Genomic DNA, 24,879 nt, shown 5'->3' with positions numbered 1-24,879 from the left:
CATAGTCGCTTTTACAGGTTGTTTAGTTCCTGCACAACCAAAGTAAGAGATGTCCACACTGTTGGCACAAGGTCGAACTCGTTTATGTTATCGTTATGTTGGACTCTGCTTGACCGGACCCTTATCACCGTCACCGCAGGATTTTCATGGACAGGATCTTGAGATGACTTACCTAAAAAGATGACGATTAACGGATTGACGGTATAGAAAATGGATGAATGGATCTTGAGATATTGTAGTCGGACGTCTTGTTTAGGAGCTTCTTAAAGCTACAAACTTCAGCTGCACTGGAGTGGGTCATGGCTGAGTGCAAAGCGGCTGGGGTGAGACTCAGCTCTTCCAAGCCAGAGGCCATGGTTCTGAACCGGAAAAGGTTGAAATACTCTTTCCGGGTCGGGGATGAGTCCTTGCCGAAAGCGGAGGTATCTTTAGCTGTTACTCATGAGTGATGACAAGCCGGAGCAAGAGATGGACAGATGAATTGAGGCTTCGTCAGCAGCAGTGAGGACGCTGCCCCAGTCCGTTGTGTTAAGAACAAGTTCCCTCTAGTAATAGCTCTTCTTTCTTTCTTTCGGCTCAAGAGATGACAGTGACTTGGTGTGTGACTTTATCATTTGTATCCTTAGAAATTTGACATTAAAAACTGACAAAACAAGTGATAATCTATGGGTATATGAAGGCAAATGCTCTCTTTGAATTTCATTCGATAAATTATAACCTCATGTGGACAAAAGACCAATTCTTTCTGTGTAAAAGCATTAAAAGCTATGCAATGCAACTCAGGAAAACTTTTATTTATCATCTTATTGTTTTCCACTACTTCAGGTTCAAATCTGAAAGAAGCTCATTGATATCAGGGTAGCATGCCCCACTGAATAAGATCTTGGCACGAAGTTTTGGCTTAATGAGGTGAGGAGGGACACCCATCCTCAGAGCCTTCTTCGCCACTGGGCTGTTCATCATCATTGCATCTTCCAGCTGATTTGTCTCCATGGGAACCTCCCCGTCCTCTGAGGCTCTTTTTGCAAACAGGTCAACGACCAGATCTTTTAGGTCATTAAAAATCGAGCCGTTGCCATGAAACCTGTTCTGGACACTTCTGAGAACCAGATGGTGAGGCAGATTCATCCTCAGTGCTTCGCGGACTATCAGTGAGTTTTCTGGATCGGTCCCAGGCAGGATGTTACACTTCCTGTCGTAAACGGTTGGTGATTAAGAACATGGTGGCACTTTGTTATTAGAGCTAATACAAATAGGAAACTGAAATAAACACAAAACTTTCATTTGTCCACATCATCCAGTGATGTCTGTGTATGTATTGAGACAATTAATACTTAATTTGATAATTTAAGAAGCAGTAGAAATAGTCTTTTTCTCTGATTAGTCGAGATTTTCATTGTAGTTTGAGAAGTTTTTTTACCGTTGTGTGGTGTCCAAAGGATGGCAGTCCTGTGTGAAGGCTGCTGTCGGGGGTTTGTTGGTATTCTACAAATTAAAAAGAAAAGATAAGTCAATAAAGTTTGAAAAATGAAGCAGCCATATTGGTTGGTGACAGCTGCAGAAACTCTAAAAAATATGGATGTCAGTGGCTACCACAGCAAGCTTGTTTGCTTTGATTAGTGACTCTACGTGGTGTCCCATCTCGATTTTATGATTTTTATCTCCTTGTTAGCCCCAATTCAGATGTTTTTGACTCAAGATTACATCAAATACTCAAATACCACAGAATGATGCGTGAATGAAGGGTTTCCTCACTATAAAACCAACATTCTTCAGCATCTGTGTCAGCTGGACTGACTTCATAGCAGCCTCTGGGGTGTTATTAGAGTTGGGTTGCATTGATGCCATTCACCTGAAGAGTACAAAGAGAGCAGCTGCTCCTGAGCATGAAGTTAACTCAACATGGTCCATCTACCATTTAAAACATTGAGGTGGTTCACAGCCTATTTACAGCTCTGTGTGAAACAGTGTCATTGACTGTTGTACATCACTGTATCATCAGCATAGAAACTCTAAGAGTGAAATCTTATGCCGGGCATTTCAACATTTAGCCTTTGAGTTTTTAGTTTTTTCCATTTACAGGGTTTCTCCAGATCAGTAAAAACCCATCTTTTATTGACTTATCTAAAAAAATGTTTTAATTTGTTTAGAAAAGTCTTAAAGTTTGAAAAGTCAGAAAGAGACAACAAAAATTGGAACCTTTTCAATTTTATTATCTTTATAATGAGTGAAACAAACAATACTCCTTTTCTAATTTCAAGGGATGATAAGAACCAGCTGTCACTGGTTAATGTTAGCAGCTACTACAGTGTAACTAATTAAACATACAGAAGTGCACATTTGTTTAAAAATGGCAAGATAATCCCAAGCTTGCAATCAGGGTTGAAGATGTTTCAAAAACAGTAAAAACAAGGCTTGTAGTAGTATGTGCAAGAAGGTTTTTAAGATGACATAATGTCATTAGTATCAACTATTACAACCTGTCTGTGAAGTTATTACTGTTGAGAAGGAACAGGGATGTACATATATATATTTTTTTCACCCCTTTAGCCACCTCATTGTTCCAATAAATGTTTGCACATGAATTGACATAAAAGTTTTACATTTGAAGAAATAGCACAAAATATTTATAGTCATTTCAAACCTGAAAATAGTCATAACAGCTTCCTTTCGTGTCAAAACCATTTCTGAGCACAAGGAGATATAGTTTCACAAATCTTAAACTAGTAGCTAAATGAACACTGAAGGAGTCTTTCTGCTTCATAGTGATTTCTTCTGCATTAACACTGCAAAAAAATCTAAAGAACATAAGAAACATCAATGCAAATCAACTTAAAAGTGACACCGACGTCTTTGACATCTTAAACAAATCCCAGTTTCCTTACCTGTTTGGATGCAGCTTATAGTGTGTTATAGTCAGCTGATTTGGTGTGAAATGTGCTAAAATTCCCAAGAAGAAGAACACCTGCAGACAGAACAGAATCTGCTGATATTATGACATCATAAACCAGTCAGAATGTTCTACAGAATCCCCAGAGTGGAAGAAGTGTTCATTTTTCTTTAATTCACAAAAAAATTGGTACCGAATGTTTAACAAGACGAAGCTCTGGAAGGGTTTCAATGTGATCCATAAGTGTATGTGTTTTAAATTTAAAGTGGCCCTGTGAAGGATTGGCGACTCGCCCAATGGCAGCCGGGATAAGCCTTGGGACTAAGGTACAGTGTAGATTAGTTATATTAGGTCTGCCAAAGTGTGTTTCTCTCCCCCAACAGTCCTCTCCAGAGAGTCAGCACTGCCCACACAAAAATCATAGATTAACATTTTATTGCTCTGATTTCATCAGTAACAACTGTACGATATGGTTAAAAAATGACAGCGTTTATGAGCTACTGTATGTATTAAACCAAAGATGACTGAGACAGGAGGGGGGGAAGTAAAATACTGGGAATACTGGACCAGTCAGAAGTGTTTGGCTCTGAAAAGCCCACAAAACCCTCCCAGTAGGGCTATTTTTGGTCTGACATTTCCTCCTTAGAACTGCGTTTAGCCCCCGGCTCCTGTGGCTAAAATACAAGAGTTAGAAGAAAAGGACCCACTGAAAGAACTCAGCTCATGGAAAAGTATATTGTGGCGGAATATGCCGATCTTCTCTTGTTTTTTCTCTCCATTCCTTCTCTATCACTATTTTGAGCAACTTTTAAGCCAAACAAACCCAGATGGCTCACCAGGTACAGGTGTCTGAGTATTCAACTGTACATCCTTCATTTGGATGCCAGCTTCAGCTGTAAATATCCCCAGAGTCACCAGTCTCAAAATGCACAACAGAAACATACATTCTACAGTAATACAGCATAAAAAGACATCAAAACAATGTTACTGTTAACATGAATGTTGTATTTGATTAAGAAAAGACTCTTTTAGATCAATAACCTTCCTTTCAGTGTTGTTCGAACCAAGACAGACAGCAGCACAAATAACAGGGCAGCAAACACAAAAACATGCATGAATATAACCCAAATAAACTATGCATTACAGACTCAATGTTTCTGCTATAAAGCCACAAATATAGGGGATATTTAAACTTCTTTAGTTTGAGTGAGGGGTGGTCTCATCCGTGCTGTGTTAGATGACTCAAAGGTTGATGCATCCATTCTTATATTATTCATATTAATAGAACAATGGTTACAGTTCTGAGTGTCTGTCGGTAATAATAAAACTAGTATTAGCCTTTAACAGGTCTCTGTGGCGCAATCGGTCAGCGGCTGTTAACCGAAAGGTTGGTGGTTCGAGCCCAACTAGGGACGAGGGCTTTTAGGGATAGAACTGGACACACTACTTTCTGTAGAGCGCGGTCTGGACTGGACAGTATAGTGGTAAGATGACCACCTTCATGTGTGATATGGGTTGAAATCCTGACACCTCTATATGCAATCAAATAGCGGTCCTTTGGGCCACACCCTTTACCTTATGGTTTTGAATAAAAGCGTCTGAATAAAGCATCGCCCACTAAGAAGGATGGTAATTAGCCGTTTAATTAGTAACAAATTAAGTTATTACTAAAGGCCTTTAATACTTCCACTGCAGTTGTGTTACTTCCACCAATGTTATTAAATATATTTATGAAATGTGGAACAGAAGTTGTAAATCCTAACAGTTTTAAACTTCCGTAGATGCTTCTTCACCTGCGGTGACATGCTTTTGTAACATCTTTGTTGGTCTCCCACAGATTCACGATCACGAACATTAAGGGGTCCGTCTTGGAGCTGCTTTTGTGTGTGAACGCATGTGAGGGTGGAGGTAGTATCGAGTTGTAGCGGGGCATTTGTGTGCGAGCAGCCGTGCATAAACGGCTCAGCTAATGTGGAAGCAGAGGCCAGACGTCATGGATCAGGAGTGAACCCACCATTACGCACAAAAACGGCGCAGAGCAGCCCGGAGGTGGAAGCAGTCGGAGGTCAGCAGGCACAGAACTGCGACTGTTACATGACTGTAACTGAGGTAAGACTACTTCCTTACGTCCTTACCAACAAAGACCCCTGCTAATAGATGTTAAACACCTTATGTGTACATGGAGGGGAGTCCGTGCCATGTAAATTTGGTCATTTGCCCAAATCTGCGGGTGTCCATGAGCCAGAAAAACTTAACTCTCCAACAGTTTGTGCAGTTTTTCTCGGAGAATTTCCACCTTTTCTGTCTTTTTCCTGTTGTTCCGCCTGCAGAAAAGTTTATCTTCAAGCTGTTGTAAAGCCATCATTTTCATTCCTGATGCCCATGCTTGGTCAACAACACGCCTGTCATGTCATTTGTTTGATGGTTAAAAACGTACTTAGTTTAGCAAAAAAAACTAACTCATTTGAGGATAAAAACTTGAAAAACTGATAATTTTCAGATTAACGGGTGCAGTTTAATGATTCTCTGTTATTTTCTTTATTCTTCTTCTCTCCATCTTTCACACATTGTGGTAAAGGTCAAGGGTCAGGATAAGTTTGTAACAAGGCTCAAGGACGCTGTCACAGACAAAAAAGTCTCAATTTGCAGGTGTGTTTGTTTGAATAAAAAGGTCCACATATCAAAGAAAGTGATTTATTATTGAAATGATTAGGAGAGACAATAAAGCCAGCTGATTGCATTATTGATTAGACCAGATAATGAAGCTGCTTCAGTTCCACAACACTATTATGAGATTAACTCGAGCGCACACACGTACAGGCTTGCACAGTCATCCTAACCCTAACCACAATCAGTCTAACCATAAGCTTAACATAAACCTGATCCCTAAACCTAACCAGAACCTTAGAAAGACGTTCTGCTTCAGTAGAACCGGGCTTTGGTTCTCATAAGGACAAGATCACACCACCACAACTATCAATTAATAGGGTAATTAATAAAAAATAGTGGACATTTTTTAAGACAAGCAAGTCTTGCATCTTTAAGGTGAATTAAGGTGAAAGGAGGCAATTATGTTTGAGAAAATAGCTGGCGACAGATCAGTACCATGGCTTTTTCTGCAGTGATAAGATCAACAATTCCTCTACTATTTACGCCATGTTTACATTTTACATCCTGCAAATCCGTTGGCTCCGCCCAGTCCGAGTCACCTGGTGCGCCCCCTAGTGGAACCCTCAGGTAACAGGTGTGGCACACAGGCAAGTATGCGAGCAATTACGCCCACGACGGAGCAAGATGCTGACGTGAATATGTGATTAAAAGTTTATTTCTCACTTGACAGAAAGGTTTAAGTGAACCTTAAACTAGATCAATCGTCACCTCTCTGGGACTCTGAGCTGAAAACTAAATGTAAGCCTAAAAGAACCTGAATCTAAAATAAACTAATAATTCAAATGATTTATGCTATGGGGACTTCTTCACAGAGGAGCTAGAATCCTCAATATGAGTTTTATTTTCATATTTTGTCCCAACAACCTAAGTGTTTTAGTCACGTAAATCTTTCTATTTCCATAATTTCCTCCAGAATTGCTGAAACACAAATGAAATCTTCTTCCTCCGGTGTTTCCAGTCCTTCAGATGTCGTGGCGATCGTCTTTCCGCTGCTCCAAGTTCCGTCACGTCTTCGGGAAACCGGCCAATAAGGGGCACAGCTACGATGGGGTGCCAATCACACGCAGCGTCCATGACAACCACTACTGCTCGGCCAATCCCTGCTTCATCGCCGTGGTGACGGAGTGCTCTGGGGGCGGGGCGTTTTTAGTCCTGCCGGTCCGTCACGTATGTAGGTTTTAATCATTTCATTTCACCATTTTTCCTCTGATGAACACAGTAAATGCTGAAAGATTTTTAGACGTGAAACAGTAAAATAGAAACCTATTAAGTTAGTGAATTATTGAACTTTTCCTTTAATGTTTTTTTATGCTGTTTAAAAAGATGACTTCACAGACTAAAACACAGAACTATGTCACAATGTTTCGTTCGACACTGATTTTAGCTGATATTCTAAAATACGCAGACAAAATGTTCTCTTTCAGACGGGCAGGGTGGACCCTCAGCACCCCAGAGTCTGCGGCCACAGCGGCAGAGTCCTGGACGTCAAGTGGAACCCGTTTGATGATCACTGCATCGCCTCGTGCTCAGAGGACTGCACTGTATGATATCTACGTGTTTCCTGTTTGCCTCAGAAATGGGTTCAGAGTCAGGGTTAAGGCTGGAGTCAGGTTTCGGCTCAGGTTAAAGTTTAAATCGTTGTAATCGGTAAATGTTCACGTTTGCAGGTGAAGATCTGGGATATTCCGGTCTGTGGTGTCCGACAGAACATCACCAAAGCCAGGAAGACTCTGATCGGTCACTCCAGACGGGTGGCGATTATTGAGTGGCATCCAACAGCTGAGCACATGCTGCTTAGCTCCGCCTATGACTACAAGGTCAGGCGCCTCATTGGTCAGTGTCACAGGCACATGAGCTAATAGTGGAATTATTTCTGTATAAAGTGGCGTTCATATCTGTTCCTTTGCCATCTTTAGTATTTTTTATTGAAGACACAGGGTGATTAAAGTGTATAAAAGTTCATTGTTGCACATGTTGCTCAGTTTTCTTAGCTGTGTAAAGAGTCAGCTGATTTCACAGTAAATTATTCACAGCAGAACATATCAAATGTTTTGTGATTAATGTTAATTCATCTTGGGTTTGATGCAGCAACACGTCTAAAAGCAGTTGGGACACGTTTCCCACTGTGTAGCATCCCCTCTTCTTTTAACAGCAGTCTGTAAACATCTGGGAGCTGAGGAGACCAGTTGTTTGACTGTTATCCCATTTGTAACTGTGCTTATTTGGGCTGTGGTACTACAGAAATGTCTTTGGTGCAAACTTTTGGTCTGGTTTTGTATCCAAACTTAGGGGCCAAACATCGTCTTGAGTTAGAAGCAAATCCTCAACTGTTTGTGCAGGTTGGAACAAGTGATTTGATCAGTTTTGGGCTGCAGTCAGCTACACTTTGTTGGCCTATTTGTGCTGCCTGAGTCTCTGAAATTAAAGGATTACTGAACCGGCCTCCTGGCTGCAGCACAGGACTCGGGATCCAGATCTTCTGTTTGATGTGACTGTTGATAATTCTGGTTTGCAAAAAAAAAATTTAAACTCAAAATGAGGAATCAGATAAGAGACCCATCAAAAAAGAGACTGGACACACAGCGCAGCGTCATCGCCCAGCAGATCAGACTTTGTTTCCGCCTCAGGTGCTCCTCTGGTATGTGTCCCAGGCAGGTGCAGTAATCAGGCATCCAGTCCGCGTGGTTCTGATGCCCGTCCACCACCGGTATCCATCTGAGGCGCTGCTGCTGTCCGTCGCCTTCAGCAGCGATGGCAGCAGGCTGGCGGTCACGTCCAAAGACAGGCGGGTCCGGGTGCTGGATCCTCGGGCAGGAAAGATTTTACAGGTTTGAGGTGTTTATTCTCCTCAAAGTTTATGTGTTGAAAGAGGAAAAATCGAGAGAATTTGAGCTAATTTCCCGACATTTCTGCAGGTTTCCAGCAATAAGTCACACAAGGCCAACAAGGTTTTATACATCGGAGGGTTGAAGATGCTTCTGTCCACTGGCAGCTCGCGCTGGAACCAAAGACAGATTGTCCTCTGGGACCCCGTAAGATACATTTAGTTTCACCTTTTACCATGAGAAGCATTTTATAGCAGAAGTCAACAGTGTTTGGAAGTTTGAGGATATTAAATGTGCATGAAAGACAGTCAAACTTCCACACAGTGAAGCACAGAACTGGAATTACTGGTATTAAATGAGTAAATACAAACCTTAAGAAGGGGAATGTTAATCCAACTCATCTGGTTCATGCTTCAAACTGAAAAGCAGTTTAATGTAGTTGGTGCTTTTAGGATGTTTCCTTCCCAACAGAAGCAAAGAACAACCATACATAAGTTCATTTTCTCATTATCTGAGCATAAGAAAGCTCTTTTTCTCTTAATAATGACTTAATTTAGGCTGTTGTGCAGCCAGGATAAAACAAAAGGATTTCCTCTCATGCTTATCGGACACACCAGTCTACACACACTGCATGATGACAACTTCAGCAGCCGGTTTTAGCTGAAAAGATCAGAATGCAAACTGGAATATATATGGTTGATATATCCAGGTGTAACATCTGCCGTTTGGCTTTATGTGAGCGGCTGCAGAGACCTAGAGTCGTCTTTGCCTTGTTAGATAATGTTGTCTGCTCCAATAACTGGAGCAAACAAGACCACCTAATTAAGCCTTGACTTAGTATTTATCTATAGATCCTCCCCAAATGTCATCAGAGTCATTTTGAAGCTGATATTAGGTGCAATCAAATGAAACTCATTTGAGTTCTTCATAATTACGCCGTAGTCTTGGGAAAATTAAGCTAATTTTCTGAGATTACAGGTTATTCTACCTTATTGATGTGGGCACAAAATGGCAGAATTAACCAAATATCCCAAGAGAACAACTTTAGTAATCAAATTATATTCTCTGAATCTTGTACTTTTAGTTTGTGATAAAAAGTGAAACAATGTCAATTCATCATAAAAAAGTTGCTCCATCCTGGAAAAGTTGGTTTCCAGACCGGAGAATTAGGGACTCCACTTAAGTTTATCATCATAAAACTGCAGTTTTGTCTAAAAGTTGGCTGCAGTTTGTACAAAAGTTGATTCAAACTAACCTCTCTCTCACTTAATCTCATTTTCCCCACCTGTGCACAGGATGACCTGTCTGAGCCTCTGTATGAGGAAGATTTGGATGGATCTGCTGGAGTTCTCTTCCCGTTTTATGACCCAGACACACACATGCTTTATCTGGCTGGAAAGGTAGTTAAAGACACTTTTAGAAACTAATCCCATGTGCCCTTCCTCATTATTCAACAGCAAAACCTTTATTTGCCATCAGATATCTTGGACTGTGACATTATTGGTTGTTTTTGCCTCTAACCGCCTTAATCAGCATGAAACACTCAAGTATAGCCGTTAAAAGTCACTGCAGTTGTTCTTTGTTTGTCATTTTAGGGGGACGGGAACATCCGGTACTATGAGCTGAGCTCTGAGAAACCTTACATCAGCTTCCTGACGGAGTACAGGTCCCTGCTGCCTCAGAAAGGACTCGGTCAGATCAATGAACACTCATGAACACACAGTTTCAGAGGCTGTTCAGAGATAAAACACAGTATTTGGAAACAGGGAGACTTATATAAGACCAACTTTAACTATGTACCAACAGTCATTACTGAGGAAAAGCCAAACCATTACAGTCACTGTCAGGTGAAGTAAAAAGCATGATTATCTCATGGCTCCTGGTCAGTGGTGGGATATATTGATCAGAAAGTGTACTCTTTGTTCTCAAAGTTGATTTGTTGAATGCAGAAAAATCAACTTTGACAAGGACCAAACTGTGATAGCTTGATATCTGGGTCATAGCATCTCCAAAACTGTGGCTCTTGTTGGACGTCTCTGGTCTGAAGTGGGTGGGACCTACTGAAAATGCTCATTCAGCCCAACAGGGTTGTTTGCAGCCACTCCAGAACAAGACAAAACACCACATCAGTTTTTGAAGGAATGGTTGATTAGCAGGCTGGAGACACAACAAATCAAAGGAAAGTCCATCACTTGGTGATTTTCTGTCTCAGATGTTGGTTTAGCCGAAGTATTCCCTGAATATTTCACCCACAGAGCAACTGTGGCACCGTGTTCCTGTTCCTGTGAATGAGCGACAGCTGCACTTAAACCGGGTGTTTAAATCCAGAGTGAGGTGGAATCACCTGTCAAAAGACACAACTGACAGGTTTACCGACTCCTTACGAGCAAAAACATTAAATACCAACACAGACAGTGGGACATTCTCAATAAAAATCATATTTGTTCGAATCAAACCGAACACGAGCAGAGTTTGTCAATGCTGTGTATGTTTCCATTTAACTGTATTTGACTACAGTTAAATGTCCTCTGGTGGCTGACATCTTTTTAGGGGTGATGCCAAAGCGTGGCCTGGATGTGAACACATGTGAGGTTTTCCGTTTTTATCGACTGATCGCTATCAAGGAGCTGGTCGAACCGCTTTCGATGATCGTACCACGAAAAGAGGTTCCTATCTCGCATTTCTTATAAGATAAGAGTAGAAAATATCCAAAAACACAGAAAGTCATGTCATAGTCATTTGTTTTGCCTTTACTTCCAGTCTGGAATTTTCCAAGAGGATCTGTATCCGATGACAGCTGGAAACCAGGCGGCCATGACAGCTCAGGAGTGGCTGCTGGGGATCAACAGGGGTCTGTAGCCCACCAATGCATTTCATCTAAAACTAGCAGCAGATTCATGGATTTAAGGGAAACCAGCCTGTTTTATCTCTTTGTCAGACCCGGTGTTGATGTCCCTAAAGCCAGAGATTCAAGTAGAAAACCCTTATGCAGAAACGGAGAAGGGGCAGGTGAGGCAGCCGAGCTCCCTCAGGCTCCAGATGGGCCCGGCTGCAGGTGCAGGGATGGAGACGGACCAGGAGTTAATCGAGCAGGTCGGCTGCTGTTAATCTGATGGTTTTATGTTGTTTTTTAACAGTGATGTAAAAAACTGAAGCTAAATATTGAAAAGTGGGCATGAACAGAAGTAACAGGATGAGATATATAGCAACAGACCTGAAAATACAAAGTTCAATTATAAACGTAGCAAAAATAACCAAAGTTGAATACTTCTGCTGAATCAGCTTAACTCCCTTTATAAAACCCGTCCAAAATGACGAGGATGTTCACGGATAGAAGTTCACAGAAGTGACACAAAACGGCTTTGAAAAGCACACCCAACAAACCGATAATTAAAAAATAAGATTAAACTCACAGTCAGCACTTTGTTGCTGCTCCTCCGTCTTTCAGGACTCTGGATGCTATTTAAACCACTCTTTTTTTTAACTGCAGACTCTTTGTAATGTTTAGGGATTTGTTTTAGAAATGCAAATGTAAAGGTAACTTTGTAATCTTTATTATGTAACCTCTTGAACTGGAAAAAAAGAGATGATCGTCAGTCTGTTGCTCCTCAAAACAACATTTTGCTCCATCAGCTTTGTTTGGTGTGTTTTAGGGGAAGTTATTTAAGCTTATGTGAAACTCTTGGGGTACCTGAGCAGACTAAAGTGGCGACCAAATGTAGGTCATACAGGCCTTCTGCAGATAAGGACACAGTTACAATGAACCGGTTTTAAGAATCCGACTGATCAGTGCCCCCTGGTGTATGAAGCCGGTAACTACAACCTATTTAAAAGACAACAGCTGTTATTGAGAACTTATAAACCACAAGTTTGTGAAATTAGTTTATGGAATCAGATAAAGTAGAGCACACGTGGCCATTTTAGGAATAAGCTTAAATGTAAGTATCCGTTACGAAGATCAAGTAATTTAATCTTTATTTTCATTTCGCCAGGAAATGCAGGCTTGAGATGAAGTATCTCTATTGGGATAGTATGAAGAGGGCTGATGATGAAAAATATTCCTTCTGTCCCTTGCTGAGGCCTTCCTGGAGGAGCAGCTGGCCTACCAGGACGCCAAATACCCCGGAGATCTGAGCGATCTGTCAGGGTGGCAGCCGGATGAGACGCTGATTCCTTTGTGGACGTACTGCTGCACCCCGCACTGCTGCGAGCCTGCAGAGAAACCCCCCCCAACAACCGAGAGCGAGGTCAGGCAGACATTTGAGTTTGAGTTTCTCAGTCTCCAAAGAAAGCTCTCTTTAGGATTCTGTGTGTTTCAGCTCCTGCAGGCGTTTTACAGACAGCAAGACCAGATTAGAGGCTTGAAGGAGGAACTGCATGAAAAAGACGTCAGTAAACCGACAGAAAATCATCCTGTGATGGAAAAGAAAAGGTTGAAAACTTCTCATCAGCATGCTTTGTGATCCTACTTAACGTCTTTTAATGTAACATTTCCAGGTGAGGATCGCTCAACTGGAGCTTGAGATTAAGAACAACAGGAACAACATGAGGGCGACTTTTTGATCAGAAGCAGACCACTCAGACTCATTCCTGCCGTGTGTTTGCTTTCAGCTGCACTAAGAACAAAGCAAATCAGTTTTATTCAACTCCTCCTTTTCTCCAATTTGTACAACTGAGACGGCGAGTTCAAAGTTTCATAATCAATAAACTGTTTCAAACACGAACTGATGAACTCAGGTCAGACATCGCTGCCCTTCACACCGACTTTTACCCCGTCGTTCATGTCAGGCAGGATCTCTGCACGGCTGTTATCTTTGGTTTAGGCGCTGCTCGGCACCTGAATGCAGCGTCCAGGCAGCAGGACACGGTCCAATAAGCATGTTGTGATCATGTAGATCAAAATCTTTATCCGATCCCTGAACTTGTGTTGAGACTTTCAGAGTCTGCCCTAACCGGATTGAATGAAGCAGTCGTAGGGAGACATAAACCGTTAATATGTGAAGAGGTCAACATCAGGAGATGTCCTCATTACCCCAGTTCATATCCAACTGGCATTTGAGTCCTCCTCAACTTTTATGGGAACTAAAGGAGTCAAAGAGCCTCTTCTGACACCTTCAGCCATCTTCTATGGACCAAACTATGCAATAATCCAGCCGATACATCACTAAACCACCTTCCTGGAGTCTTTTTGGAGCAGCATAGGGTGGCATTCATCGGAGAATAAAGTCTGAACATAAGTCCACACGTACTTCTGTTAGCTAGCTTCTGTTAGCTAGCTTCTGTTGGCTGATGTCGTACCGGACCGAAGGATCCTGCATCAGAAAGTTCTGGACTTCTGTGTCGGTCACAGTCAGATGTAATTGTGTAGATTATTAAAGGCCTTGAGAAGAGGAAACGAGAAAAGCGCAATACGGTACAAAAATATCGGCGTCATAGCATCCTAGATCCTATATAGATGTAATGTAATGATGCACAAATCACTGTCAGTTACAGAGATGTGAGAAACTCTCCTGAATTTCAGTTTTTCCACAAACTAAAAAGATATTTTTAAATAAGAGACATACACTCTGGTCGGGAAGGAGCCAGGAACAGGAAGAATCCCCCAAATCTTCATCCTCAACAGCAGCGTTTTCTCATTAATATCAAAATGAAGCTTGTGGAAAGACTGCAAGTCCCGTTGCACTAGTTTCTGTTTCTATTTTACGCCGAACCCAACCAGCTTGTTCGTGCTTTATCTCTGACACGAGCCAGTGACTCACATCAGGGGAAGACGGGGACTTTCCTCTTACAGAACAAACAATCAGGTGTTTTACTGCAGCTTTTACAGTTAGTTAAAGCAGCCTGTTGCCGGGAGTGATGGCATTAAAGAGAGGAATATTCAGAGAAACTATGAAGCTTTTGCTCTGCATTCTGAGTTAAGGCTCTTCTTATATGAGAAACTGACAGCTGGAGGGGTGGCAGTTCACCTCCCTGCCACGGCCGAGGCAGCGGGCGCTGTGATTGGCTGCCCAGCGCTCCAGTGTATATGGCACCTGACTCCATGAGTCAACAGGTGCCAACCTGGATGAGTTAAAGGCAGAGGAGTAACTTTGTGTCTTAATCTTACAAAGGTATCAGAGGACAAAGCTGACATATTAAAATGAGAATATTCTGAGGTACAGAGGACAAAACAGGACTCCCAACATATTTATATTTAATACATTTTAACCACAAATCTTTACCCAAACATCTTCATTTAGATGCTCCTCTGCACTAAAAACAACAAAAAAAAGAGAACCTGAAGGGGCCTTATGGCATCGGGTCAGGATGTCCCACCAGGACTTGCTGGAGAGATTTTTCTTGGCTTTGGAGGAGCTTTGTCTGGGATAACTGGCTGATAACAGATGGATTAACGTTTAAGCTGACTTTAGGACCTTTATTTGTAGAAATAAGGGTAGAAAAACCTTTAAATTACAGGTTTGGAAATCCAACTAGTGCCATTTCATTCTTCGTACCCCTAAAGTTACAAAGTTACGAGGTGTCCCTAAACGCAGCAGCAATGAGACCACGAGACACCAGAAGCAAAATGTTAAGATTTTATTTACAAAGTCCTTTTTGTACGTTTTTGTTTTTCATTTAACTTACAGAAAGTAAAAAAAAAAAAAAGAAAAGAAAACCTCATCTATTCAGTGTAAAGGAACAACTGCGTCTCTCTACGGAGCAGAAAACGAAAGGAGGCAGATAGAGAGCTGGAGGGAGATAGAAAGAGAAACAGCGTCCCCGGACAACCATACAAAAGTAAACAAAAACAAATTCTCTGAAAAAATATTTCTTTTAAAAAGCTCTGTTGGCAAAAAAGAGAACACAATTTGCCCTGAGCGCGCTCGGCCGCGGGGAGGCGGGGTTATTTCCGATGTTTGAGGGACGATTTAAGCACGATGGCGTCAGAGGACGACACCAGCGGAGGCGGACAGACGGGAGGACGTAAGGGGTTCATTCAGACCCTCAAAGCACACCAGCCCCCACACAGAAGCAGACTGTAGTCATTCATCTCCTGAAAATGATTCAACGGGTCATTTCTAAAGGATCTTTTCTGAGGAAAAAAAACGGAAACTTCCAAGCTTAGGTTATGAGAAAAGAAAAGTTCTTCACATCTTCCCTGCGTCTGGTGCTTTGTGACGGAGCTTCTTATGACTGGTGATGCCTTTACTGTGTCTCCACAGAAACAGAAACGCCCCTTTTGTTCCTGCTAAAACACGAAGGAGCTTTTAAACTCTGGTTTGGATGTTTGTGGGTTTTATTTCCCTTCAGAAAAGACACCAGAACTTCTTTTCCCCAAACCAACACTGAAATAAACCGACTGACTGCATATTTTCAAGTTAAATTTCAGTCAAAATGGATCGTTTCACATGACAGCAGATTTTCAGGAACACAAACTGAATATTTTATGCTTTCAGCCACTAAAATGTGGCAAACTGCTGCTTTTCTTGCTCAAAATGACAACTGTTACTCTTGAGAAAGTGTAAACGGGTTCTTTTATGACTAACGTTCGAGTTTGAAGCTTTAATATTTTATTCCTGAGTTCAGAAAAATGGTGCTGCCAGAAAATAACAACCTGGAAGAATCTTGTCACACATCCCAGCTGGTGAGGATTGGTGCCGACCAGAGGGGAGAATTTTAAATCATTGTGGAAATAAGACTGAAAGAGTGCGGTTTGAGTGTGGAAAAAAGAAAAATATATATATTAAAGAGGCTTTTCAGGAGTTAATGGAGGCTGCTTGGATCTGTGAGGAAGCTGACGAGGAGGCAGGGGAGGAAATGGGATGCAGCCCATGAGTGGACTGAGTGGAGGGGAGAGCTGAGGAAGGAGGCGTGGCCAGAGGTCAGAGGGGTTTGCAGGGGTCTCCGTGGGCCCTTAATCATCATCTTCATCATCCTCATCATCAGGGTCCCTCTTCCTCTTCTCTCCTTTTGCTGGAGACGAATCCTCGTCTGCAGAATAAATCACACTTTTAACATTCTGAAGTACACCGACTTTTAAGCACATTCCTGCCGCGGAGCGGCCGGCGGGCGACGTGGTTTAACTTTGTTTCTGCGCCACATCGTTTAGCTTTGGAGTCGCTTCACGTGAGCAGGGCGCTGAGGGAGATTTTTTTAATGGCGGCCCACAGCCGGAGGGGAAAGAGCTGCGATGCTGTGCAGAAGAGTGTGAGACACTGATAACAGAAAACCGTTTGCTGCTAAAGCTGCTGCTGCAAGCTGCTGGATCAGGGGTTCACTTAGTTTTCTTCATCCAAAGCTGCATTTAGCTCATTTTAAGGCTCTCTCAGGTCTTAATGTGAACCGTTTTACACCTGAAGGAGGCAGTAGATTCTAAATGAGAAAATAAAATACTACAGAGCTCCATCACTCACCATCGTCCTCATCATCATCGTCATCCTCGTCATCATCCTCGCTGTCCAGATCTCCGTTCACCTCCGCGTCCTACAAAAAAATACAGCTGTTTATAATCCAAACTCATCCTACAGAAAAATACAGCTGCTTATAATCCAAACTCATCCTACAGAAAAATACAGCTGCTTATAATCCAAACTCATCCTACAGAAAAATACAGCTGCTTATAATCCAAAGTCAACCTACAGAAAAATACAGCTGCTTATAATCCAAACTCAACCTACAGAAAAATACAGCTGCTTATAATCCAAACTCATCCTACAGAAAAATACAGCTGCTTATAATCCAAACTCATCCTACAGAAAAATAAAGCTGCTTATAATCCAAAGTCATCCTACAGAAACATACAGCTGCTTATAATCCAAACTCAACCTACAGAAAAATACAGCTGCTTATAATCCAAACTCATCCTACAGAAAAATACAGCTGCTTATAATCCAAAGTCATCCTACAGAAACATACAGCTGCTTATAATCCAAACTCAACCTACAGAAAAATACAGCTGCTTCTAATCCAAACTCAACCTACAGAAAAATACAGCTGCTTCTAATCCAAAGTCAACCTACAGAAAAATACAGCTGCTTATAATCCAAAGTCAACCTACAGAAAAATACAGCTGTTTATAATCCAAAGTCAGCCTACAGAAAAATACAGCTGCTTATAATCCAAACTCAACCTACAGAGAAATACAGCTGCTTATAATCCAAAGTCAACCTACAGAAAAATACAGCTGTTTATAATCCAAAGTCAACCTACAGAAAAATACAGCTGCTTATAATCCAAAGTCAACCTACAGAAAAATACAGCTGCTTATAATCCAAAGTCATCCTACAGAAACATACAGCTGCTTATAATCCAAACTCAACCTACAGAAAAATACAGCTGCTTCTAATCCAAACTCAACCTACAGAAAAATACAGCTGCTTCTAATCCAAAGTCAACCTACAGAAAAATACAGCTGCTTATAATCCAAAGTCAACCTACAGAAAAATACAGCTGTTTATAATCCAAAGTCAGCCTACAGAAAAATACAGCTGCTTATAATCCAAACTCAACCTACAGAGAAATACAGCTGCTTATAATCCAAAGTCAACCTACAGAAAAATACAGCTGTTTATAATCCAAAGTCAACCTACAGAAAAATACAGCTGTTTATAATCCAAACTCAACCTACAGAAAAATACAGCTGCTTATAATCCAAACTCAACCTACAGAAAAATACAGCTGTTTATAATCCAAACAACCTACAGAAAAATACAGCTGTTTATAATCCAAACTCAACCTACAGAAAAATACAGCTGCTTATAATCCAAAGTCAGCCTACAGAAAAATACAGCTGCTTATAATCCAAACTCAGCCTACAGAAAAATACAGCTGCTTATAATCCAAACAACCTACAGAAAAATACAGCTGCTTATAATCCAAACTCAACCTACAGAAAAATACAGCTGCTTATAATCCAAACTCAGCCTACAGAAAAATACAGCTGCTTATAATCCAAAGTCAACCTACAGAAAAATACAGCTGCTTATAATCCAAACTCAACCTACAGAAAAATACAGCTGCTTATAATCCAAACTCAGCCTACAGAAAAATACAGCTGCTTATAATCCAAAGTCAACCTACAGAAAAATACAGCTGTTTATAATCCAAACTCAACCTACAGAAAAATACAGCTGCTTATAATCCAAACAACCTACAGAAAAATACAGCTGCTTATAATCCAAAGTCAACCTACAGAAAAATACAGCTGCTTATAATCCAAAGTCATCCTACAGAAAAATACAGCTGCTTATAATCCAAAGTCAGCCTACAGAAAAATACAGCTGCTTATAATCCAAACTCAGCCTACAGAAAAATACAGCTGCTTATAATCCAAAGTCAACCTACAGAAAAATACAGCTGCTTATAATCCAAACTCAACCTACAGAAAAATACAGCTGCTTATAATCCAAAGTCAACCTACAGAAACATACAGCTGTTTATAATCCAAAATCAGCCTACAGAAAAATACAGCTGTTTATAATCCAAACTCAACCTACAGAAAAATACAGCTGCTTATAATCCAAAGTCATCCTACAGAAAAATACAGCTGCTTATAATCCAAAGTCAGCCTACAGAAAAATACAGCTGCTTATAATCCAAACAACCTACAGAAAAATACAGCTGCTTATAATCCAAAGTCAACCTACAGAAACATACAGCTGTTTATAATCCAAAGTCAGCCTACAGAAAAATACAGCTGTTTATAATCCAAACTCAACCTACAGAAAAATACAGCTGCTTATAATCCAAAGTCAGCCTACAGAAAAATACAGCTGCTTATAATCCAAAGTCAGCCTACAGAAAAATACAGCTGTTTATAATCCAAACTCAACAAGAGACTTGAACTCATCAGAAAGGAAACTGGTTTCAGCATCGCTGCATCAAAGGAACAAAAAGAAGTGGGACACAGATGTGGCAGCTCAGCCGGACTCTTACCTCATCATCACCGCTGTCGTCTTCCTCATCCTCCTCTTCCTCATCCTCCACATCCTCCGACTCCCCCTCTGAGAAGCAGAAACGTTCAGAGAAATTCACAAAAGTCACAGGCCACCCGGAGTTAACTTTGACCTTACGGCACGGCAGCTCACCTTCTTCCTCTTCGTCGTCGAGGCCGTCGCCCTCGCCATCGGAGTCGGACGCCTCGCAGTCGTCGATGTCGTAGCCGTCCAGGTAGGTGAGCTGGGGGAGGAGCTCGAAGATGGACCCCCGGTAGTCGGCCAGGTTGGTCACCTCGCAGTTAAACAGGTCCAGGCTCTTCAGCTGAGGCAACTTTTTCTGGGGCGACAAAGACCAATTCGCCTGGTTAGTGAATAAGTGGAGCCTGCTGCATGAAGGTGGCCAGCAGGGGGCGCCAAAGTGCCCATAAAATTGGACTCTGGTGTTTATGAATTAATGTGGGTGAAGCAGCAGCCTCTGGGCACATCTGGATGTGTGGCAGCTGAATGTGAAATAACTGCAGCTGTTCAGTCGGGTCTAAACCTGTCACAGCTCAGCAGGGTAAGCCACTTCTTTTGACTGCTAAGATCTGTCACAGTTTCTTATCTAATGACCAACCAAGCACAGCCGAGCTCAGCTCTCCGTCTCTACAAGCAAACCTTCACCATCGTGTGAGAAACACCTCTGCAGCTGCGGGAGTGAAATCTGAGCCCCGAAGGACCGAGTTCAACATGTGAAACAACAGCTTGGAAGATGAAGAAGTGATTCACACGGAGATTTGATTTGGTGGCAAATTGGTGCCACGTTGAGCAGAAAAGTGACACCTTTCACTGAAACTTCTGAGTTATGTTCATCCTTTGCGGTTGAACCTGAGACAGGAGCGGCTCTGCCATTTTCACCACATTATCCGGGTGTGTTAAAGTCTGGTTTTAGCTGCTAGTTGAGTAACTAACTTGTTGATGTTACTGAATTAAAAAAAAGGATTATTTCAAACTGATCCAATCTGATTTCAATCTTAGAAAATAGATTTAAAAAAACCCCCATCATTTTAACAGTAAAATACATGATCTTTAGCTTCAAACTAAAGCTTCAACGTCCCCCCAACCCACCAGCGGCTCCAGCGTGCTGATGTCTTTGAACTTGTTCCCGCTGAGATTGAGGTGCGTTAGATTCACGAGCCGCTCGGCCAGGACCTCCAGACCGCCCGATATCCTGTTGTCACTCAACTCCAACTGCAGCGAGGCGAGAAAGAAACGATCAGCGTGACAAACAGAGAGGGCAAAGGACGAATAAACCCTAAAATGTCCACATCTGTTACTTTACAGCAGTTCTGGATGTCATCAAGCTACAAAACACAGCTCCATCTCTTTATTTCTAAACTAAACGATCCTCTAGATGTTCAGTTTTATCTCCAAGTCAGTCCAAAAATATCATGATCATACACCAAATACACCAAAAACCTTCCATGACTCTTAAAAACTGCAAAAACTTATAAATTTTAAAAAATGTTCCTCCTTAAAACGACTCAAATTAATCCAAAAAAGGATTAATTAACTGTGATCTGCCATCATATGAAAGAGAATCAGCTGATTATCACAGTTTAAGCTGTTTATTCTTTTTAGCAGAAAACCTGCCATCACTGGGTTGATAATAAAGGAAATGCTCTGAACCTTTTTGAGTTTGTCCAGTTTGGGGATGTCTGCTACGCTGGTCAGGCCCACATTGATGAGGCTGAGCAGCTCCAGATTGGAGAACTCCTCTGTTATGCCTTCGATCTTTCCCTCACTGGAGCGACAGTTGTCCAGAACCAGCTCTTGGACCTGTAGGGGACAGAAAGCCGTGAGGCGTTAGCTGCAGTTTAGATCTTATCCCTCATAGTTGGGGCGATACAGAACGATGTTTCGATATGACAGCGATTTCTTGATCTGATGACGGCGGTGTCACTATGACTAATTCAAACAGTCCTTCTGATCGATGATGAATCTACACAGAGGTGCCAGTTGAGTCTGCTCACCTTTATCACCTCAACATATTTTAACTACATCTGATGTGTGCATCTCATCATAATCAGTTATTAAGGGTGAAGTTAAATGTAACTCAAGTAATTACACCCAACACACGACTAATTTTCTTAGAGAGATTAGCTTGATTTTTTTCATCATTAAGTGTCATTTTGGGTTTTAAATAATAAATCAGAGCAACGCCTGGGTTTCTGGAGTCCAAAACACTCTGTAAAAGTCACAAAAAACCAGAAATTATTTGTTAAATATTAAACATTTCCAGCAGTAAAAACACAGCAAATGATCATACTTGAAATTATGGTTTATGATAATACAAAACAGGACAAGTCCAACTATATTCAAACAATATTTTTCATGTTTCCGATGTATTTAAAAGGAAATTATTGTGCATTTTGGTCAAATTATGCCAGATTCCACCGTGTTCCTCCTTCCCACACATACATCTTGAAAACAGACAGATTTAACACCTGAATGATGATTAGGACACCACAGAGGAAGCAGGTCAGTGAAAAAGGACGAGAGCACATTCATGTTGGAATGGATCCCGGTCGAGGTTCTGTTTGTAAACTCCCAGCACACGTGACGCTACTAAATTAGCTACGTCACGTGTGCCTGCTATCTGTTAGCCGTTTATTTGCTGCTGCTCACAACGCCAACAAACGATTAGTTACCCCGACGTAAAATTGTTATTCGGATTATTTGTAGTTATAAGGGTGTAAAGTAGTCAACGATGGCAGGAAAATGAGCGATAAACCGCTTTAACAAAAGATTGCGTTAGCATGCCGCTGGCTACGCGCCCTTAGCACGTTATGAACGCGGGGTCCGACTAATTTCTGAAAAGGCGCGGATTAAAAAAATAAAACAAAAAACATATTACATGTGCGTTAAATCATTCACTCTAGAGTTTAGTGGAATTAAATAGACATAGGTTTATGCTGAAAAGTTCAAACGTAAACGCTGGCCACGTTTTTGTGCAAGACGAAACCTATTTCCTGCTGAACACGAGTCTAAACTAAATATCATTACAAGCCTCTAACGTTGCCGCTTTCTCAGTTTCATAACTCTGTTACAGAGACTGGATTAAAAACAAACAGTACATTGTTGTTTGTTAAAAAATTTAATAATGATAAAAGCGAACGTTTCGACAAACGTAACGTCGACATACTGTGGTTCCAGGTATTAGCCAGGCCCAGGAGATATGAATCATAATTGTAATTGCCGAGTGAAGCGTGTGTATAATTTTTCCTTAATACGAGCAACTTGTGATATACAATTAAAGAACTTAGAAGATAAATTCGCTACATGTGTTGCGAATGAAATGCGTACTTTAAATTAAATGCAACGCAGTAAACAACTGCGTAACTGCGCATTATACGAGCGGTTTTCAACCGAGGGAGTAAACGCCGGCAGAGACCAGCGTAAGCGGTAAAGGGCGCTTAGTTAGACTTCACATTAACTTAGAGTTTAAGTTTTAGTTTAAATAAACATTTTGGCACTTCCCAGGACCTGCAGTTACGCTGCCATGTGCTCACCACCCCTCCTCCTGCCGGTCAAGTTTACACCACAGCGACACTGTTAAAGAAAACAAGCCGCAAAACTCACCTCTGATGGCGACCGGTGCCTCAGTTCTAAAGAGACCCTCTTCTTCATGTCCATTTTCCTCTGGTTGCGGCCTGATTTTAGGTCTCTGAGATGCGAAAAACCTGTTTCTTCTCGATCCCCTCTTCAGCATCAACACGCGGAACCGATATCAAGTTAGCTAGAGTTAAAACAGAGGACTTCCGGGTAAGACTACCGAAATAAAGCCATCATGCGCTTACCGGAAACGCGTTTAAAACATTTCGTTAATTGTTCTGCCTTATATAGCTACAGTTTCACAGCATATTACATTTACAGCGTAAACCTGTGAGACTTTGCTCTGTGAACACGAAAATACGACTTTCACAATGTTTTAAGGTATTTGGTCGTCGACGTTTGTTTTGAAAGTAATTTACAGGACTTCCGGTTTTTGTCTCACTTGATGAAGGATCACAACGTTCTTATCGCGCGTCTGAAAACTGGGTCATGTCGTTAGCTGCGTTTACTTGCCGTCAGAAATATAGAATATCAACGGTTTAAAACAAAAAAGTTGATGAACAAATTAAATAATTGAAGATACAGCTCATTATTTTATATATTAATTCAGTAGATCATGTTCTTGGAACGTCGACATTTCTATTTAAACTCTGAACCATTGTATTGTCATACTTACACTAAATTAGATTGGTGAGTTGAATTGTAAAAAATTACATGTCTCGGCTAATATAAGCGCCCCTCTTCAGTTTATTAACATGGGCAGTTTAAGATGTTAGCGAAACAGTAAGCTCACTGTTTAATTAAAAATATATATAATTATTGTGATTGTTTTACCAGGAAGTTTGTCCTTGTATTGAGTTTGGATTTTGAATTTTATGAGGAGCACTTGAAAGCATCATTCGTTTACTCGTAAAAGGAGGGAAACAACAGCGTGAAGGAAACGAGGCTCCACTGCGCCTCGAGCGGCCATTTAGTCTCCTCACAGATATGAAACCATGCAGTGGCTGCGCTGTGACATAACTGTCGCCTCAATGTGGTTTCTTATTGTCAGATCATTATTAATGGTTATGGACTTTGATTAGCACCAAAACAAAAAATAGTGTTTTATAGAATACCAACAATTGTGTAGATACCGACATTTTTTTAAATCTTACCCAGATTAAGCACATTAAGATTAATCCATTGGAAATATTTGGTATGTGCTAGAGAAGACTTGACACACATCCAACTCTCACATCAATATGAGATCTTGACTAAAAACAAATCCTAAGGTCCTACAAAATATTAGAAATTTGAAATATCATTTGTTTTTTACCAGGCAGAGTTTATTACTACTTGAAGGACATCCCAAAGCTCTTCTTTGGATGTGGGCTGCCTTTTGTTCCGTTCTCTGTCAGATGATCCCACACTGCTTCAATAATGTTGAGGTCCGGGCTCTGGGGAGGATTCATCCCTCCATAAGACCTGTTGCCACTGATTTTCAGTCCACTTCTTGTGTCATTTGGCACAGCTCAGCCTTTTCTCCCTGTTTCCCTTCCTTAAGAATGGCTTCTTGACAGCCACCCTTCCATGGAGACCATTTCTGATGAGGCTTGGGCCAACAGTAGATGGATCAGCTGAAGGTCCAGATGCATCTCTCAGGTCCTGTCAGGTCACAGCTGGATTTTTTCCTCTTTCTTAAGGACATCACTTTCAGATCCTGTTCATCTGCTGGAGATAGTTTTTTAGGCCTGACACTTCTTCTTTTGTCCTCCACTTGTCCAGTTTCCTCAAATGTTTTAAGGACACACTGCACACCATGCTGAGATATGCCAAGTTTTCAGCTAATAGCTCTTTGGGAATCACCTTGTTGCTGCAGAAATCCTATTTTCTGTCTGTCAAACTGTGTTTTCTTTGCTGTTTTTCATAGATGCAGCTAAAGAAATGGGAACAAATGATGTGTCTTTGTGACAGGCTGCTGGTAACAAAGTGCCTAAAGATCCAA

General features: G+C 41.3%; 4 protein-coding genes across 4 annotated transcripts in view; 3 read left to right on the top strand and 1 right to left on the bottom strand.

Moving 5' to 3' along the window:
- Positions 1-24,879, top strand: part of LOC140281516 (tripartite motif-containing protein 16-like) — a 285,220-nt gene that overhangs the window by 87,586 nt on the left and 172,755 nt on the right. The window lies entirely within an intron of this gene.
- The window catches only part of LOC140281529 (arfaptin-1-like), a 95,466-nt gene that overhangs the window by 59,797 nt on the left and 10,790 nt on the right, over positions 1-24,879 (top strand). The gene's annotated exons all lie outside the window — the stretch shown is intronic.
- On the top strand, positions 4,985-13,062 carry LOC140281525 (coronin-2B-like). Its single transcript, XM_072375963.1, has 14 exons — positions 4,985-4,999; positions 6,527-6,727; positions 6,985-7,101; positions 7,228-7,377; positions 8,188-8,388; positions 8,476-8,592; positions 9,681-9,785; positions 9,981-10,077; positions 10,936-11,051; positions 11,146-11,236; positions 11,324-11,478; positions 12,465-12,632; positions 12,705-12,773; positions 12,883-13,062. Exons 1-14 carry the CDS (start codon positions 4,985-4,987, stop codon positions 12,946-12,948), a joined length of 1,668 nt encoding a protein of 555 aa, XP_072232064.1. The 3' UTR covers positions 12,949-13,062.
- On the bottom strand, positions 14,947-23,101 carry LOC140281538 (putative acidic leucine-rich nuclear phosphoprotein 32 family member C). The gene is made up of 7 exons (XM_072375976.1): positions 22,923-23,101; positions 20,970-21,119; positions 20,409-20,531; positions 19,452-19,638; positions 19,300-19,367; positions 16,779-16,848; positions 14,947-16,356 (listed from the first exon to the last, which is right to left on the bottom strand). The coding sequence occupies exons 1-7, from the start codon at positions 22,974-22,976 to the stop codon at positions 16,280-16,282; spliced, it is 729 nt and encodes a 242-aa protein (XP_072232077.1). The 5' UTR covers positions 22,977-23,101; the 3' UTR covers positions 14,947-16,279.

This window comes from Leuresthes tenuis, unplaced genomic scaffold, assembly GCF_036924035.1.
Source record: "Leuresthes tenuis unplaced genomic scaffold, fLeuTen1.0.hap1 SCAF_22, whole genome shotgun sequence".
Lineage (NCBI taxonomy): Eukaryota > Metazoa > Chordata > Actinopteri > Atheriniformes > Atherinopsidae > Leuresthes > Leuresthes tenuis.
The sequence above is the reverse complement of the archived record's forward strand: the minus strand, read 5'-3'. Positions and strand labels throughout refer to the sequence as shown.

Coding starts and splice junctions, on each gene's coding strand:
- LOC140281525 (XM_072375963.1), top strand. Junction 8,389..8,475: donor GGGCAGGAAAGATTTTACAG/GTTTGAGGTGTT, acceptor ACATTTCTGCAG/GTTTCCAGCAATAAGTCACA. Junction 10,078..10,935: donor GCTGCCTCAGAAAGGACTCG/GTCAGATCAATG, acceptor ACATCTTTTTAG/GGGTGATGCCAAAGCGTGGC.
- LOC140281538 (XM_072375976.1), bottom strand. CDS start 22,976: ATGGACATGAAGAAGAGGGTCTCTTTAGAACTGAGGCACCGGTCGCCA. Junction 19,639..20,408: donor TCAGCACGCTGGAGCCGCTG/GTGGGTTGGGGG, acceptor TTGTCGCCCCAG/AAAAAGTTGCCTCAGCTGAA. Junction 16,357..16,778: donor CGATGATGATGAGGACGATG/GTGAGTGATGGA, acceptor TTTATTCTGCAG/ACGAGGATTCGTCTCCAGCA.